The sequence below is a fragment of the Phacochoerus africanus genome, chromosome 11 (assembly GCF_016906955.1).
Source record: "Phacochoerus africanus isolate WHEZ1 chromosome 11, ROS_Pafr_v1, whole genome shotgun sequence".
NCBI lineage: Eukaryota > Metazoa > Chordata > Mammalia > Artiodactyla > Suidae > Phacochoerus > Phacochoerus africanus.
This window is the reverse complement of record NC_062554.1, coordinates 6,262,793-6,278,175: the sequence shown is the minus strand read 5'-3', so window position 1 is coordinate 6,278,175 and position 15,383 is coordinate 6,262,793. Positions and strand designations below refer to the sequence as shown.

Genomic DNA, 15,383 nt, shown 5'->3' with positions numbered 1-15,383 from the left:
TTGAAAAACCCTGCCATCCCCTGTTGGGAAACCTGCAGTGATTTCTGGTGCATGTGAGATAAGCTCAGCCGTCTAGTCTGCATTCAGGTCTTGCTCCGGTCCCCGTGAAACTTCTGCCAGCCTGTGTCCAAGAGGGGCTGGGGACGATGGTCTGCCTCAGAGTTGGGACCAGAGCTCGGAAGGCCTGCCAGGGGCATGGCTGCAGGCAGCGGGCTCAGGGACACAGAAGCCGCCTCTGCCATGGGCCCCTCCACTGCTCGTTCTCTGGAATGGAGTCCCTGTCGTGTCTAAACCTTTGCTCGTTTACTTTTTTATGCCTAGGCTGCCCTTCCCCCGCTTCTCCACCAGTCAGCCCCCTACTTGGCCTCCAAGGGCCAGCTCATTTGTGTCTCTTGTCACTTTTCCCGGCTTGCCCACATGAAGTGAGTCACTTCTTAGCTCTTAGCCCACAGCAGTTTTATTCTTTTAAAGATTACAGCTGAAGCTTCAAATGGCAGAGCGTAGCGTGTGTCTCCTCATATACCCTCTTCTCTCCATTCCTCGATTCTGCTGCCGGTAGCACTGACTAGGTCTCTAACCCACCGAAGGCCACGCAGTCTCCCTTCTGTCTTCTAAAGAGATGGGGTGTCTGGCTCCCTGCTTAGCACCCCAATCTGCATGTGCCATTGGCGAGACACGTTTCAGGAAGGAATGCTTAGCGGTGGTAATCGTATAAAATGACAGTAGCTGTCGTGTATCAAGTTCGAACTTTGTACCGGGCTCTGGACTAAGGCTTTATCTCTTTTTATACTTAAAATATCTTTGTAAGTTTAGTATTCTCAGTGCCTACCGTTTCCATATGCACATCAGGCTGTTAAGTGAGTTGCCCAAGTTTCATCCTTAGTGGATGGCGGAGCCACTGTGGTGTCTGGGTTTCTGATCTCAAGAGCAGGCTGCCGACCGAGCCTCCAGAGCCTCCGCAGGGTCTCGGATGAGAGAGGTGCTCTGGGATGGTGGCGGGTGGTCCAGTGAACGAATGAATCAGCATTCCTCCCGTTGAACTTGCCTTCAGGCTGAAGGGAGGCTGGCTGAGCATCTGTAGCTTATGCCAAGAAGTATGGATTTCGTCTCATCTCCTCACGCCCAACTACACACAAACACGTTCGCTCCCACTCAGTAACAAACTGCCTGGAACTCTTTGCCGGCTCATATTTACAAGAGAATGTGATAAATTCCGTATTGATCCCTCCTGTTCCACTGTAAATTTTGCAAAAGATGATTAAATAGAGCAATAGAGTCTGCAGGCATTGTGGCTCAATATGTCGTGGAGTGGCGTATCGACCTCCTCCATCCAAAGGCAGCCAGCGCCTAGCCCTGCTGCCCCAGACCAGTAATTAAAATCCTGGGAGACTGGGATTTAAAATCCAATCATATCCCTGAATCAAGCCTTCTAGCCTCCCCGTGTGACGAGTGCAATAAGGTAACGACAGGAGCATGTTTATGTCTGTGCTGAAGCCGTCCCCACAGGGTGGGGAAGCAGTGGAGAGCTGGGCAGCCCTGCTGGCTAAATCACTTCGCCCTGACACCGCCGCCACTTGTAAGACATTCTGTAGGCACGGAAACAAGTCCTCGTGGAACACCAGATTGCCGCTGTAGGAGCGAAATGTGCCCCGAAATTCACAAATGGGCTTCAGCGTCCACTTCTGTTTCCATAGCCAATAGTTGATGTACACAAGTGATTTGGCCTTGATTAAACTGCAGCCTTTAGTACCTAAACATGTGTTTGAAGTTCCATGGGAATTCTTTGATTGAACCCAAGCTGAAGCAGCCTTCCCTGTGCCGAGGCCTGTAATCAGGGCGCGAGATAGCACTGAACTAAACATGTCCATCTGCTCTCAGCACGACCGGGAGCTCCCTGAGAGCAGGGACGGCGTCTCTGTTCCCCTTTGTGTCCCTCGCACGGTACCAGACGAGACTCTCAGAGAGGGGATCTCTGTGAGTTCCTGCTGTGGCGCAACAGGATCGGCGGTGTCTCAGGGGCGCAGGGTCCATCCCCGGCCCAGCACAGCGGTTTAAAGGTCCAGCGTTGCCACACCTGAGCCGTAGGTCGCACCTGTGACTCGGATCTGAGCCCTGGCCAGGGAACTCGTATGCCATGGGGCAGCCACAAGAGAAAGGAAAGTATCCCTGAATGAATTAAGAAACACACAGAAATAGTTTTGAGAAAGACGCCTGTAAACTGCTGTGTAGACCGACCGCATGGTCGCTTAGTCCGTGCTTGACCAGTCACCACCAGCGCTGGGGAACTCACTTGTTCCTGAGGCTGCACAGATGCTCTTTGGACCTTTCTGGTGGTTAAAAATTTCTTTTATGGAGCCACAGTCTACTTCCGGGGGTCTTCGTTTACCACTGGGTTCATAGAGAATGGATGGACGTAATCCCTGGTCCACCTGACACCCTTCAGACACCTGGAGATGCAGGTGCATTCTCCTGAGCCACATTTTCTCCAGCCTAAACCTCCAGTCCCTTAAACCGTTTTTCCTCACGGGGCTCCTAAACCCTCTCTATCTCACTCACCCTTCCTGGGACAGTTTACACTGTCATCCAAACCCCATTCCCCCATTTATCGCCGTTAATTTTCATCTCATTTGTTTCCGCTTCGTAATGTGCCTCTTTCACCATGTGCGTTTGGGGCTCTTCCCCCCCGACTCTGACATCTGTAGATCTCCTGACTGGGCCACCCCCAGGTCAGGGGGACATGCCGACCCAGGACCAAGCCTTTCTGCTGCCACTGGAACCTACCTTCTCCTTCACTCTGACCCGTCCTTTGCTCCGCCCTGCCCCTTGGGTCTGGTTAGTCCACCAGTCACTTACTGGTGTCCACTGTGTCCACGGGGCTGTCCCGAGACACCCCAGCAGACGTCTGAAGAAGTGCACATTCTCCCTCCCTGCCCTGCTCGAGCAGCCCAGGTCGTCTGATGAAGAAGGGAATGCGGCTGGTCTGGTGCGACTTGGTTTCCGGGAGCCCATCCTGAGGCCTGGCGGTCATCAGCAGTTCCTTTTCTGGGCCTTCACCTCGCATCCCTTCAGTAATGCATCCGATTTGGGCGTAAGACGTAGACGGGTTAAAAGCACGCCATCGATGAGCGCTCCGGGGCTTAGCAGAGGAGGCGGCCCGGGTAGGCTGCCGTGGGCCCAGAAGGCCTCGGGGCAGGGCGCTGCAGAGCGTGGGGTCGGGGTGGGAGGCAAAGACAGTCTGGCCCACTGAGAAGTGGCCTGGACCCTCTGGCTCACGCGGTGGGCTTCGTGGCACGGAGCGAGAGCCCTGGACGGGAAGGGCTCGGCGTCCCTGCCCTTGGCCTCCGACCCTGCCTTGCCCAGGCGTCCGCCGGTCTGTTTCCCTCCGAGCTTCCTCGGAACAGCACCTTCTGCTCTCCTCCAGCTCGCGCAGCTTCCCCGTCTCCCCCAGCTCCTCAGCGTGCGGCTTTCTTGGGGGGGCGGGGGGGGGCGGCGTGTCATCCTCTCTCCCCCTCCTCCCGACGCCACACTGTGGTGTCTCTGTTTCGGTCCCTAGCTGGCTCCTGCCAGTCTGGGTTCTCCCTCAGGGCGAGAACTGGTCTGATGCCACGTGCGCCGAGCCCCCGGCCCAGAGTCCGTGCTCGGTGAGTGTCTGCGGGTGGCCCGCACCGTCCAGCCGAGAGGCAGTGGCTCCGTTGCATGGACTTTAGAAATCCACCTCCCTAAGCAGGGCGTCCCAGCGGACTGTGTCTGTCAGCGAGTTAGGATGACAGAGAATTCCAGACGACCTTCTGGAGGCCACCTTTTCCCGACAGGGGAGCCCCGAGTGGGAGGAAAAGGACTTCCATTTTGTACTCTTCCCACAAAGCTCTCTGTCCCAAACCTGCATCTGGAGCCCCCCTCCCCCCCCCCCGCCCTGCCCCCGTCTTGGTTTTTGGAGCATCTGAACACACGGGAAGGGAAGAAGAAAGATGATTTTCCCCTCTTTTGGAGTCCTCGGGCCTTAGGAAGGTAGCACTGTGCAGTAGGAAACTAGACCTGGCTTCATTGAAAAAACAAAATAAAGCAAAAACTTTATTGTGTAAAACTTCAAACATACACACAAAAAGAGTCTAGTATAATAGGTCCCAGATGTACTGTTTATCTGCGGAATGACTGAGCGAAGAATGTCAGCTCTCTGAGCCTCTGGTTTCTCAGTCTTTGCAGGATGAACAAGGGCAATTAACACCCACCCAGGGTCAGCCGTCTCCTTTCACTTCACTCTTTCCCCCGACTCAGTTAACTCCTCTGTAAAATGGAAAAAATACTACCTCTCCTGCTCTGCTCATCAAGTTCTCAGCAGGAATTGAACAGAAGGAAGAAGTCAGCACATGACACGGCGCATGCTGAGCACTCGGGACAGGTTCCTGGCCTCCAGGCATGTCTGCAGGGGCGCGTGTGTGCGCGTCTGGCTTCCTCTGCGAACACCCAGCAGTGCGGTTTGGGGGGAAGCTCAGGGAGCATGCCTCTATTCCCAGGGCTTCTGTACGTCCTTCCACATTCCGGTCAGGCCTTCTCTCTCACCCTCGGCCCCTGGGAACACATGCGAGAACTGGTCTGTCTCCGACCTAAGGATCGCTGTGAGGAGCTGCAGGAAAGGGAGGGGTGGGAGGACAGCTGGAGCCCACAGACGCCGGGCCCTGAGAGCTGGAGGTGGGGGAGGCTCCCCAGAGGAGGGCCTTCAAGAAGGGCACGGGCCTGGATAGTCAGGGAGACCAGGGGCAGGGTCCCAGGCTGAGGAGCGGCCCTGACAACAGTGAGTAAAGATGTGTGTGTGGAGACCCGGCAGGTGCACGGCTTCTCTCAGGTGGGCACCCTGTCTCCCTGGGAGTGCTCCCTGGATGGGGAGCCCAGCCAGAAAGCAGAGACCTCTCCCCACTGACGTATCGGACCGTGAGGAAGCTCTCCCTTGTAGTCAACAAAAACTTCTAATTGGAGAGAATAAACTGTTGAACTGGTGAAAACCAGGATAAAGGTGCTAAAGGAGCAGCCATAAAAATGGAAAGGAAGGGAGTTCCCTATGTGGCTCGGCAGGTTAAGAACCTGACGTGTCCATGAGGACTTGGGTTTGATCCTTGGCCTCGCTCAATGGGTTAAGGATCCTGCATTGCCGCAAGCTGCGGCGTAGGTCAGAGATGTGGCTCAGAACTGGGGTTGCCAGTAGCTGATTCTGATTCTAGGGTTCTGATTGGACCCCTAGCCTGGGAACTTCCATATGCCGCAGGTGCAGCCCTAAAAAAAAAAAAAAAAAAAAGGGAAAGAAAGCGTGAATGTAAAAGTTATGACAAAGAGCATTGTAGAGCCTATACAATCTTTTTCGCCCCAGTCTTTTCCAAGCTTTTTGTCTTCTTCTGTCCAAACAAAACTCCTAAGGTAGACAGGCCAGCGGTCATTACCAGCAGAGAAGTGAAACAAGACCCCAGCCACAAAGCCGGGAGTGGTCACCCCCATCCCCCTGGTTCCCAGACTGTGTGCTCTTTTCGAGGGGTGGCAGGGAGCCAGCTGCAGGTCGGGGTGGGGGTGAGTCATGAAAACTGCAGTGGTGGGAGGTCCGGATCCCTAAAGGCCAGCAGGACTGATAGACCCGCAGGGGTAGGAAGAGTGGGGCAGCGGGCAGTGTTGTCAGTAACAGAGGCTCACACATGTGTATGGGGCCGTTAGCGTGGTGGTTTTTCAGACCCGCTTGTGTACATCATCTTGAATATTCACAGAGGTGGCAGAGGGCCGGGACAGAGTGGTGTCAGGAGGGGGTAACACGCCTGACCAGCCGCGGCCCGACCTCTCCTGGTCCTCGGTCTTGGACGGAGATGGACTGTTCTAGCCCAGTGATCGGTGTCGTGGGGTAGGAGCAGAGGGGCCTGTGGGGGCACAATGGATGGTACCAAGCCTGGGCTGGGAGGGCAACAAGAACGCTCTCCTGGAGAAGAAGCTTGAACTGAGTCTTAAAAGGGGAACAGGTGTTTACCGGAAGTCCAAGGTGGGAGTAGGGCTGGACAGAGCAGTTGGGGCTCAGACCCTGCCCTCAGTTTAGAGGGGAACCTTTGGAGGCCTGTGAGCTTGGGCTTGGGTCCTGGGCATGTTCAGGGGATCCAGGGTGACCCACCTGTTTTGAGTGTGATGGAGGGAGTCTCTTCTTAGGGCTTGGAAGGGCTCATCAGAAAGCCTGCGATTATGTCAGACCAGAGGCAGGAGCTGTGCCAGAGAACAGTCCATGGGCCAGGCCTTCTCCCCATCAGCACCGTTTCCGCTGCCTTACCTGCCCTGGGTGCTGAGACCCAAAGGTGTCACTGGCACCAGCCAGGGCCAGTCCGTGGCCACCCACCCCATCCTACCTGCCTGGCCCCAGCCCTATTGACAGGTCCCCCAGAATCTGAAGGAATTCAAGACAAATGGTTAAGAGGATGGAGTTAATAAAATTTGAAAAATTGAGGCCTGTCACTCCACTAAACTTTTTTCAATACCACTGACAGAAACATATTTCCCCAATGAGTGACCTTCCGCAGCTGTAGCGGGCAGGCACAGCCGCAGCAGCGCTGCCAGGAAGCCAGGCTGCTATTCATCAAATATTATAAGCTGGGACACACTAATCTGGAGCAGGAGCGGAGGGAGGGCCCCGCGCGCTGCTGCCCGGGGTGCTCCAGGTGTTGGCCCCCCGCCCCCGACAGCCGGTGGGAGGTGACGGATGGCCTGCGATTAGGGGTTGCACCTCCACCCGGCCCTCTGCCTCGCTCCTAGAGGCCTGACCCTCCTGACCAGCTGCTCGGCCCGGAGGGGCCCCGGGTGGGAGGTAAGGGAGGTCAGGCCAGGGCACGGGCCATCCCGATGCCCCGGAGAGGGCGGCCGGGGGAGGCCTGGCGTGCTTATTTATTGGAGTGTAATGGTTTGTGGCCGTTGGTCGTGGAGGTGAAATCGATCAGTTGTGGAAGTCAGGTTCTATCAATTATTACAGCAATTAGTCAAGTCGGAGCATCAGAGCAGGGGCACGGGGCGGGGAGACTGGTACTCATGGCTGTTATCCACGGCGCCCCCGCCGCAGCCTGCCTAAGTGGGAGCAGACGTGCGGCCCTGAGGCCCCAGAACCTCGGGGCGCCTGGCTGGCCTCCCCTTTGGGGGGTGGGGGTGAGGTGCTGGCCGAGAGCTTCCTGTGCTGGCTGGCCCAGGTGTAGAGGTGTCCTACCTGTCCCCATCCCACCCTTTATGAGAAGTGACACGACTCCTGCTAGAAATTACTCAGTGGCCGATGTTTATGGCCCACATTTTTCATCTGTAAGCAAATATAGATCACTGACAGCACTTGTTTGAGGTGGCTGCTCTCACCCTCTGTTCCTTCTCCCCCTCCACCCCTGCTCCGGGTTCTTATTCTCTTCTTTATCCATTTCTCACTTTTTATTTTAGCTCTTCTCTTCCTTCCCTTCCAGAGGTCTCTCGCTGATCCCCCTCCCACTTCGGCCCATATTTAGTGACAGAGCTCCCTCCAAGGCTGCCTGAGAAAGGAGAGGTTTTTTTCACCGTGAGAGTGTGGCTCTTTGGGCCCCACCGTGGTCCCGGAGTTTCGGGGGAGGGGAGGACACGCTGTTGGTGCCGAGCCTCGGAGCAAGCAGGGCTGGGCAGGTGCGCAGCCCCGTCCCTTAGCCCGCGGGCCTTCCTGAGCCCCCGGTCCTGCTAGCCGTCCTTCGGCCACCTCTTGTCCCCATGAGATGCTAAAGCGCCAGAACTGTGCCTAGACTCGAACTCTAGAAGAGGAGCCTGCAGAAAGATGGAGACGCAGCAGTCACAGGGGGCGAGGAAAACCCGAAAAGTGGTTTTTGGATCTCGAAGAATTTGCCTGCTAGTTAGAGCCCAGACGTCCTCCTTCCCCGGGCGGTTGCGTTTTATCCTGTGAGCAGTGAAAAGACAGAATGATTGCTCAGGAGGGGTGTGTCATGGCCACCTTGGTGGGAGCATAGAGAATTGGAGGAAAGGAGACCCAGGGTGGGAGTTCCCGCCGTGGCACGATGGGGTTGGCAGCGTCTTGGGAGCACTGGGACTCGGGCTTGATCCCGGCCCGGCACAGTGGGTTAAGGAGACGGCGTTGCTGCTGCTGCAGCTTAGGTCATAGCTACAGGGCAGCCAAAAAAAAGAAGAAAACCCAGGGTGAGTTCAGCTCCTGGTCCAAGCAGATAACCAGCTTTGTGACCGTGGGCAGGTGGCCTCACTCCTGAGTCCAGTCTCCATGTCCACAGCCTGGGGTTCTGATTGCTGCCCCTCAGATGCTGTGAAGATGAAATGCTCTAAGGTGCAGAGAGCACAGCGCCTGGCACGTGGTAAGAGCTCGGTAAACGCCAGGGGCTGTATTATCATGGTCCCCACTTCTAGATACATAACCAGGAGACGTGAAAACATATCTGCACGAAGACCGGTACCTAAATGTTCACAGCAGCCTCACTCATAATAGCCAGACGGGAGAAAGGGCGCAAGTACCCATCAGCCGACGACAGGTCAGCAGCACGGGGCATGTCCACAGAACGGAGGGTTATTCCACCACGGAGCGGAAGCACGTGCTCTCTCCCCACATTCACGCCGTGTCACGGATGACACATGCCGCACGTCAGTGAACCTTGAAACCATGCGAAATGAAAAGAGCCAGATGCAAAAGACCACCACGCTCAGTGTGGTGCCATTTATGTGAAGTGTCACATAGCGGCAACCGCCGGGACAGAAAGGAGACTGACGGTTGGGCAGAGGGACTGTCTCTGATGATGGCCTTGGGGTTTCTTTTCAAGATCATGGAAACGGCGTTAGGTGTGAGGAGGTTGTGTGACACTGCGGATTATTTAAATCCATTGAACTGAAAACTTTAAGAGGTGTGTGAATTATATCTCAGTAAGAAATTATCTGTATTAATGTCTTGTATGAAATTCCTCTTAGAAAATAGGATGATGTCTCCATTTTTCTTACTGATGAGACGTCTCCGTGGCCCGGATCACACTTTCTCCGCTCGGTCCCTTCCCTCCTCCTCCCAGCTCACCTCTTCCTCTGCAGCCCTGCCACTCGGCTGTGTGTAGGTGCTTACTAAACGTTTGCCGTTGTCAATAATAAGTTCACGGTCCTTTAAGGAGCAGAGAGCATCAGTAGGAAGGATGGTTTTATATCATGATATAAGTGTTTCCACAGCCTGGGATTGAGAAACACTGTTTTTTTCTGTCCATGAACAGGCAGTGGCTGGGCAGCCCGCCGAGCCCGGCCTCGTGGCGAGGCGGGCTAGCCTGTGTCTTTAGTGTCCTCGGCCACCTGATTGTCTCCTCACGCCAGGGACTGGGTCTCAACCCTTCTTTACTTCTGGACAGCATTCCCACCGGAGGCGGTCCAGGAGGACTGGCTGACCTTACCTGGACAGTCTCCGCAGTACGTGGTTCGTGCGCATCTGCTCTGTGCTGGTTTCTTGCCTTGAGAGGAGCGCCTTCGGGGCGGGGCCAGACGCGATTCTCCTGTGTCCCCAGGCCCCACTCATTCAAGCTTTGGCAAATTGAATGAGGTGGACGTTTTTGAAGAGGAGAGTGGGCTGAGGGAGGGGGATTCTGACGGCACGGGCCTTAGTGCAGCCTTTCCTCCACGACGGCCAAGGCTTTGCGCCAAGCACACACACTTTTTTTTTTTTGGCTTTTTGCTATTTCTTGGGCCGCTCCCTCGGCATATGGAGGTTCCCAGGCTAGGGGTCGAATCGGAGCTATAGCCACCGGCCTACGCCAGAGCCACAGCAACGCGGGATCCGAGCCATATCTGCAACCTACACCACAGCTCACGGGAAGGCCAGATCGTTAACCCACTGAGTAAGGGCAGGGACCGAACCCGCAACCTCATGGTTCCTAGTCGGATTCGTTAACCACTGCGCCACCACGGGAACTCCCCAAGCACACACTTCATGCGGGCACATCAGCTTCTGCCCCTTAAAAGCAAGTTCCCGTTGTAGTGCAGCAGTAACAAACCCACCTTGTACCCGTGAGGATGCGGGTTCGATCCCTGGCCTCGCTCAGTGGATGAATGATCCAGCGTTGCCGTGAGCTGTGGGGTAGGTTGCAGACGCAGCTCAGATCCTGCGACGCTGTGGCTGTGGTGTAGGCCGGCACCTGCAGCTCGGATTCAACCCACGACCTGGGAACTTTGATATGCCGAGCGTGCGGCCCTAAAAAGACAAAAAAAAGCAAGAGAAGGTGGATGCGTGGTCCCCAGAAAGCCTCCCCCTTTCTCACGCTTAACATCTTTGTCCTTAAATCACAGGAGGTAACATTTGGAGGCAGTGCTTGCCTGCACACACGCTCAGCAGCAGCTGGTGCTGGTAAGGGCCGGCCCCGACAGGTTGCTGGTGGGGCCCTGCCCTTTCAGAGGACTCTGCTGACCCTGGCAGGCAGGAAGTACCTGGAAGGAAGAGAGCATCAAAGGGGAAGGAGGGGCGGGGAGATGAGGGAAAGGGGCCTTTGCATCGTCATTTGTGGTAGTCTGCGCTGTAGGTTTTTATATGATCTTTATGAGTGGATATTCATCTCTGTGCAAATGTTTGATAGTACAGGTGTTTTGATGAATAGTGCATTGGTGTTGGCGTATATTAACCTATGTGCGTGTTTGGTACATCTGTTAGCACGTTCAGCTGCGTGTATTTGTGTACGCACTGCACCCCTGTGTACACAAATGTGTGTGTGTGGCACCCCTCTGTGTGGATAGCATGTTCCTGCACGTGTAGGAGCCTCAGTACCTGACCTCTGTCAGTCAAGAATAGGACGCTGCCCCTTCCATGACCAGTAGAGGCCTGGGGCGCTTCTGACTTCTGAGGACTAACCTTCCAGTTCCGTGTCTGGGTACTGGGCCTTCCTGCTCCTTTTCGTAGGAGGAGGGCGAACAAGGTACCATCTTCAGAGTGGTACTCCTCTCTCAGAGTGGCTTGACCTGTTTTTCAGTCCCTTGGGTTTTTGTTGCTCTGTATCTCCGTGGGCATTACTTAGGCTGAAATCAAGGCCCGGGCCCCTCCGAGGGAGGCTCAGGACCCGCTGATCACTCAGAGACTCTGTTTCTCCTCCCCTCCCGTCAGGAGCCAATCCCCTGCAGAGGAATGAAATGGGACACACACCCTTGGATTATGCTCGAGAAGGGGAAGTGATGAAGCTTTTAAGGACCTCTGAGGCCAAGGTAAGTCCCGAAGGGAGGGGAGGGCCTGTGGGCGCTCCTGCTGCATTTAGTCTTTCACTCATGAAGTTAGGTTGGGCTTCCCACCAAAGTCCATTTCTCCTTAGGGCACTATTGTCTTTTTCTTTTTTTTTTCCTTTTTAGGCCGCACTCATGGCATATGGAAGTTCCCAGGGTGGGGGTCCAGTCAGAGCTGCAGCTGCCGGCCTACACCACAGCCACAGCAATGCCGGATCCTTGACCCACTGAGCAAGGCCAGGGATGGAACCCACATCCTCATGGATACCAGTCGGGTTCGTTACTGCTGTGCCATGACGGGAACTCTGTTGTCCATTTAAGTACACACCCAACCCCAGTCTCATCAAGAATAGGACGCTGCCCCCTCCATGACCAGTAGAGGCCTGGGGCGCTTCTGACTTCTGAGGACTAACCTTCCAGTTCCGTGTCTGGGTACTGGGCCTTCCTGCTCCTTTTCGTAGGAGGAGGGTGAACAAGGTACCATCTTCAGCCTAAGGACCGTTCCCCAGGCCTCGTGTACTCTCTCTGCAGCCTCGTCAGGTAACCTTTTCGCATCATCACTCCTTCCAGAACTGTTCCCTGACCCCTCCCCTCCACACACACTCCAGAGAGCCCCGTATAGAGTCTTGGCCAAAAACTCTGCGTCTGAACCCCCTAAAAACAGGCCACCTTCTGCTCCTCCCAGCCACCAAGTCGAAACTCAGGAAGTCCTCGGCCGAATCCAGGAATGAGATCACAGATATCAGAGCTGGCAGGGACCTGAGAAGTCGCCGCGTTCACTGATGGGAAGTCTTATCAAGTCTAAACAAATAAGTCGGAGGAAAACAGAGCTGCTCTGGGTGCAGGAAAGGCGGCCCGGGGCCCCTCCCGCCTGGCCCAGCCCTTCCTCTGGAACAGCCTCCCTGGCGGCTATGCTGAGACCGAAATGAGGCCTTTCTTCCTGGGGAGGGGGGCAGGGGTCCCGACCTGCCTTTGGTTCCAGAGCGAGTTACTGTCATACTGCAGGGTCCCGCAGCAGGGTCGCAGGCAGGGCCGGAGCTGAGGGCTCAGCTGCCCGTGGCCGTGCCCTTTGCAGCATCGTGGCAATCGGCTGATGGGCTGAGACGATGAAGGGCGCAGGCCCCAGGTAGTGGCAAACACGCTCTGTGTTTCGAGTAAGAGCACCGAGGTCACCAGCCTGAGACCCACGCGGCGAGGGCCGGGGTCCCAGCTCCCTAGCTCGTGCCTGGCTGGCCTGGGCCGGCGCTTCCCCTCGTCCAACCTCAGTTTGTCGCTGGGAGCTGAGAACATTGTGACCAGATGCCGTCTACGGTTCCGTTCAGTGGACGGTGGTCTGCGTGGCAGTCAGGACCGACTAGATTGTGCTGTTTTAACACCCCTGCGTTTCAGTGGCCTAAACAACAAGGTTCATTTTTACCTCCTGCTGCAGGTCCATCGTGGGTCAGCCGAGGAGGGCTCTGTTCGTCCTGGGTCCTCAGGGACCTGACTGGCCCTCTGGGAAACGGCTGCTTCTTGCCAGAGAGAAGAGCGCTCTGGAGGGCCTTGGCCCTGCAGCCAAAGGCCCAGCCTGGAAGCAGGGCCCTTACGTCCACTCCCCACCCACTGGACAGAGCTAACCCCCTTTCCCCGCCCTGGAAGTAAAGTCTGCTTCCCCAATGCCTCCGGGAGGTCCCTGAGCACGTCTCAGAGCACCGTCGGGGCTGCATTCCCATCATCTCTCCCCTTTCGGAGGACCCGGGAGCAAGCGCTGCCCTGGGCCAGGAGTAGCGCGTTTTGTCAGGTGGTGTGACATGGGGCAGGCGCTGGTCTGGTCACCTAACGGAGGGCAGGCTTCATCGCGCCAGCCGAGGTGGAAGGGTCGGGGCTCCTGAGGGACCCTTAACAAAATTGCACTGCCCAAGAAATGCCTCGGTGTCAGCCACGTCGGGGCAAGGCTAGGGTCCCCAGGGAAGGAGGGCCAGTTGCGTCGTCTGTGCCGGTCAGATCCCTCTGGACCACAGAGAGCAGCAGCAGATGCTTCCTTTGGGGTGGACTGAACTCTAAGAATCTGTGCAGAGAGGGGCGGGAAGGGGGCAGGAGGAGCTGTGCCGGGAGAGGAGGCCAAAGGCAGTGGGCGTCTGGCAGAGAGAGGAGCCTGCACGTAGGCACAGGGGCGCCGTGGCTGGGGGGAGAGGCGGCCGGGACGGAGCGGGTTCACGGCTGCAGGAGGAGCGCCCTCCCAGGGCGGCGGCTCCGGGGAGCAGCTGCCGCTCGCAGCTGGAAGAGCAGTCAGAGCCAGCCCGGGGCTCTGTCCCCACTCAGCGGGAAGACCGTTGCTCTGTCGTCACCTCCCGACACTCGGGCTCTGTCGGATCTGGTTGTTCTCCTTCCGATGTCCAGCTGTCCGCTGAGCTCCTCCCGATGGCTCTGCAGTCCCTCACATGGTACCCAGTGAGCCCCCTCGGCCCTCCCAGGCGGCAGCAGCGTGGTCTTCGTCTCCCTTGCTCGGCATCCCCGCGTGCACACGTCCCTCCGCACTGCTTTTTATCCCCCTGCTGGCACACGCCGCCTCTTGGGAAGTGTGAGGAGCTTTCAGGGGAAGGACACTGCGTTAGGCTGCATGGTCTCGCCCTGCTTCTCACTGGACTTAGGTCACGTGGCAGCGCCAGGATGACTCGGGTCTGGAGGGTGCCCCAGCCGGAGACCTCGCCTGCTGGCTCTTGGTCTAGACTCGGGTTACCGCCACTCCGATCTTATCCTCGTCCCCTTCTATCCCTCCGCCCCCCACCCCCACCCCCAGCTCGGCTTCTTCCCCTTGCACCTACCTCTCTGTAGTCAGACATGTGCTCTCCGTAGGAAATCTGTAGTTGTGAAACTCATCTGTCCCATTACGGAAAATTCAGAAAGGAAGATGGAGAGGATTAACTAATTGAGTGCGTGTTTATAAATGCTCTCCGTGTGCCGGGCTCCGGGCTAGGTGGGAGCTCACAGTCTGGGGCAGAGGCAGGCGGTCGTGAACACAACACCACTGAGTCATCAGCCCTAGCAGAGCCCAGGGACTGTGGAAACCCAAGGTGGCTTCTAATCCTGCACGGGAGATCAGGGAAGGCCTCCTGGAAGAGATGTCAGCTGAGCTGAATGACCGTTAAAAGCAGTTTAGGGAGTTCCCATCGTGGCGCAGTGGTTAACGAATCCAACTAGGAACCATGAGGTTGCGGGTTCGGTCCCTGGCCTTGCTCAGTGGGTTAACGATCCAGCGTTGCCATGAGCTGTGGTGTAGGTTGCAGACGTGGCTCGGATCCTGCGTTGCCTGGCTCTGGCGTAGGCTGGCGGCTACAGCTCCGATTCGACCCCTAGCCTGGGAACCTCCATATGCCGTGGGAGCGGGCCTAGAAATGGCAAAAAAAAAAAAAAGCAGTTTAGCCCTACTGCCTCTACCTAACTGCTGTCAGTGTTTTTAATTACTTATAACGATGTAGGTACAATTTATCAAGTGCCTCTAGGTGCTCTAATACATGTTTTATACCGGGTGCTTTTATAGTCTTTCTAATCCTGTAACGAGTCTATGAAGCAGATTTTATTACCCCCATTTTACAGATGAGAAAACTGAAGGTGAAAGAAAGCAGGTGACCTGAAATCAAGTTTTTATAAGTAACTATTGGACTATGAATCAGGTTTCCTCTTACGATACTACATGTGCCGTTTCTAGACCATATCTGTATATATTTATGTAAGTGGCTTTTTTTCTTTCTGTCTTTTTTTTTGGACCACAACTGCAGCATGCAGAAGTTCCTGGGCCAGGGATCGAACCTATGCCATGGCAGTGACAATGCTGGCTCCTTAACCACCAGGCCAGCAGGAACCTAGTTGATAGCCTGCTGTATATACCAGGGGCTCTCAAACTGGCACCCTGTTTTATTGTTCTATTTTGCCAACTCAGAGTTTCTCTTAAATGCGAGTGAAACGCCCTAGAGGTCAGGGCCCAGACTCCCGGCCACGGGCCCTGTCTCCTGTCGTGTCACATGCTTGCCTGTCAGACATTTGTATTTCCTACTTGGTCCTGAAGGCGGTTGAGGTAGGACCCCGGCTCCCTATTTGGAATCTGCTTTTTTTTTTTTTTTTTTTTAACTTATTATTTCTTGATGATTTTCCCACCTTAGCATTATCTGTAAACCTAATTTTTCGTTTTATTC

The 15,383-nt window shown here is 55.8% G+C and overlaps 1 protein-coding gene across 4 annotated transcripts in view; it reads left to right on the top strand.

Annotated features, from left to right (window-relative positions):
- CLPB (caseinolytic mitochondrial matrix peptidase chaperone subunit B) overlaps nt 1-15,383 on the top strand; it is a 144,407-nt gene that overhangs the window by 94,599 nt on the left and 34,425 nt on the right. For all 4 annotated transcript variants that reach the window (XM_047754161.1, XM_047754160.1, XM_047754158.1 and 1 more), the window contains exon 6: nt 11,099-11,196. In XM_047754161.1, the coding sequence (XP_047610117.1) occupies nt 11,099-11,196 (98 nt within the window). The remainder of the gene's footprint in view (nt 1-11,098; nt 11,197-15,383) is intronic.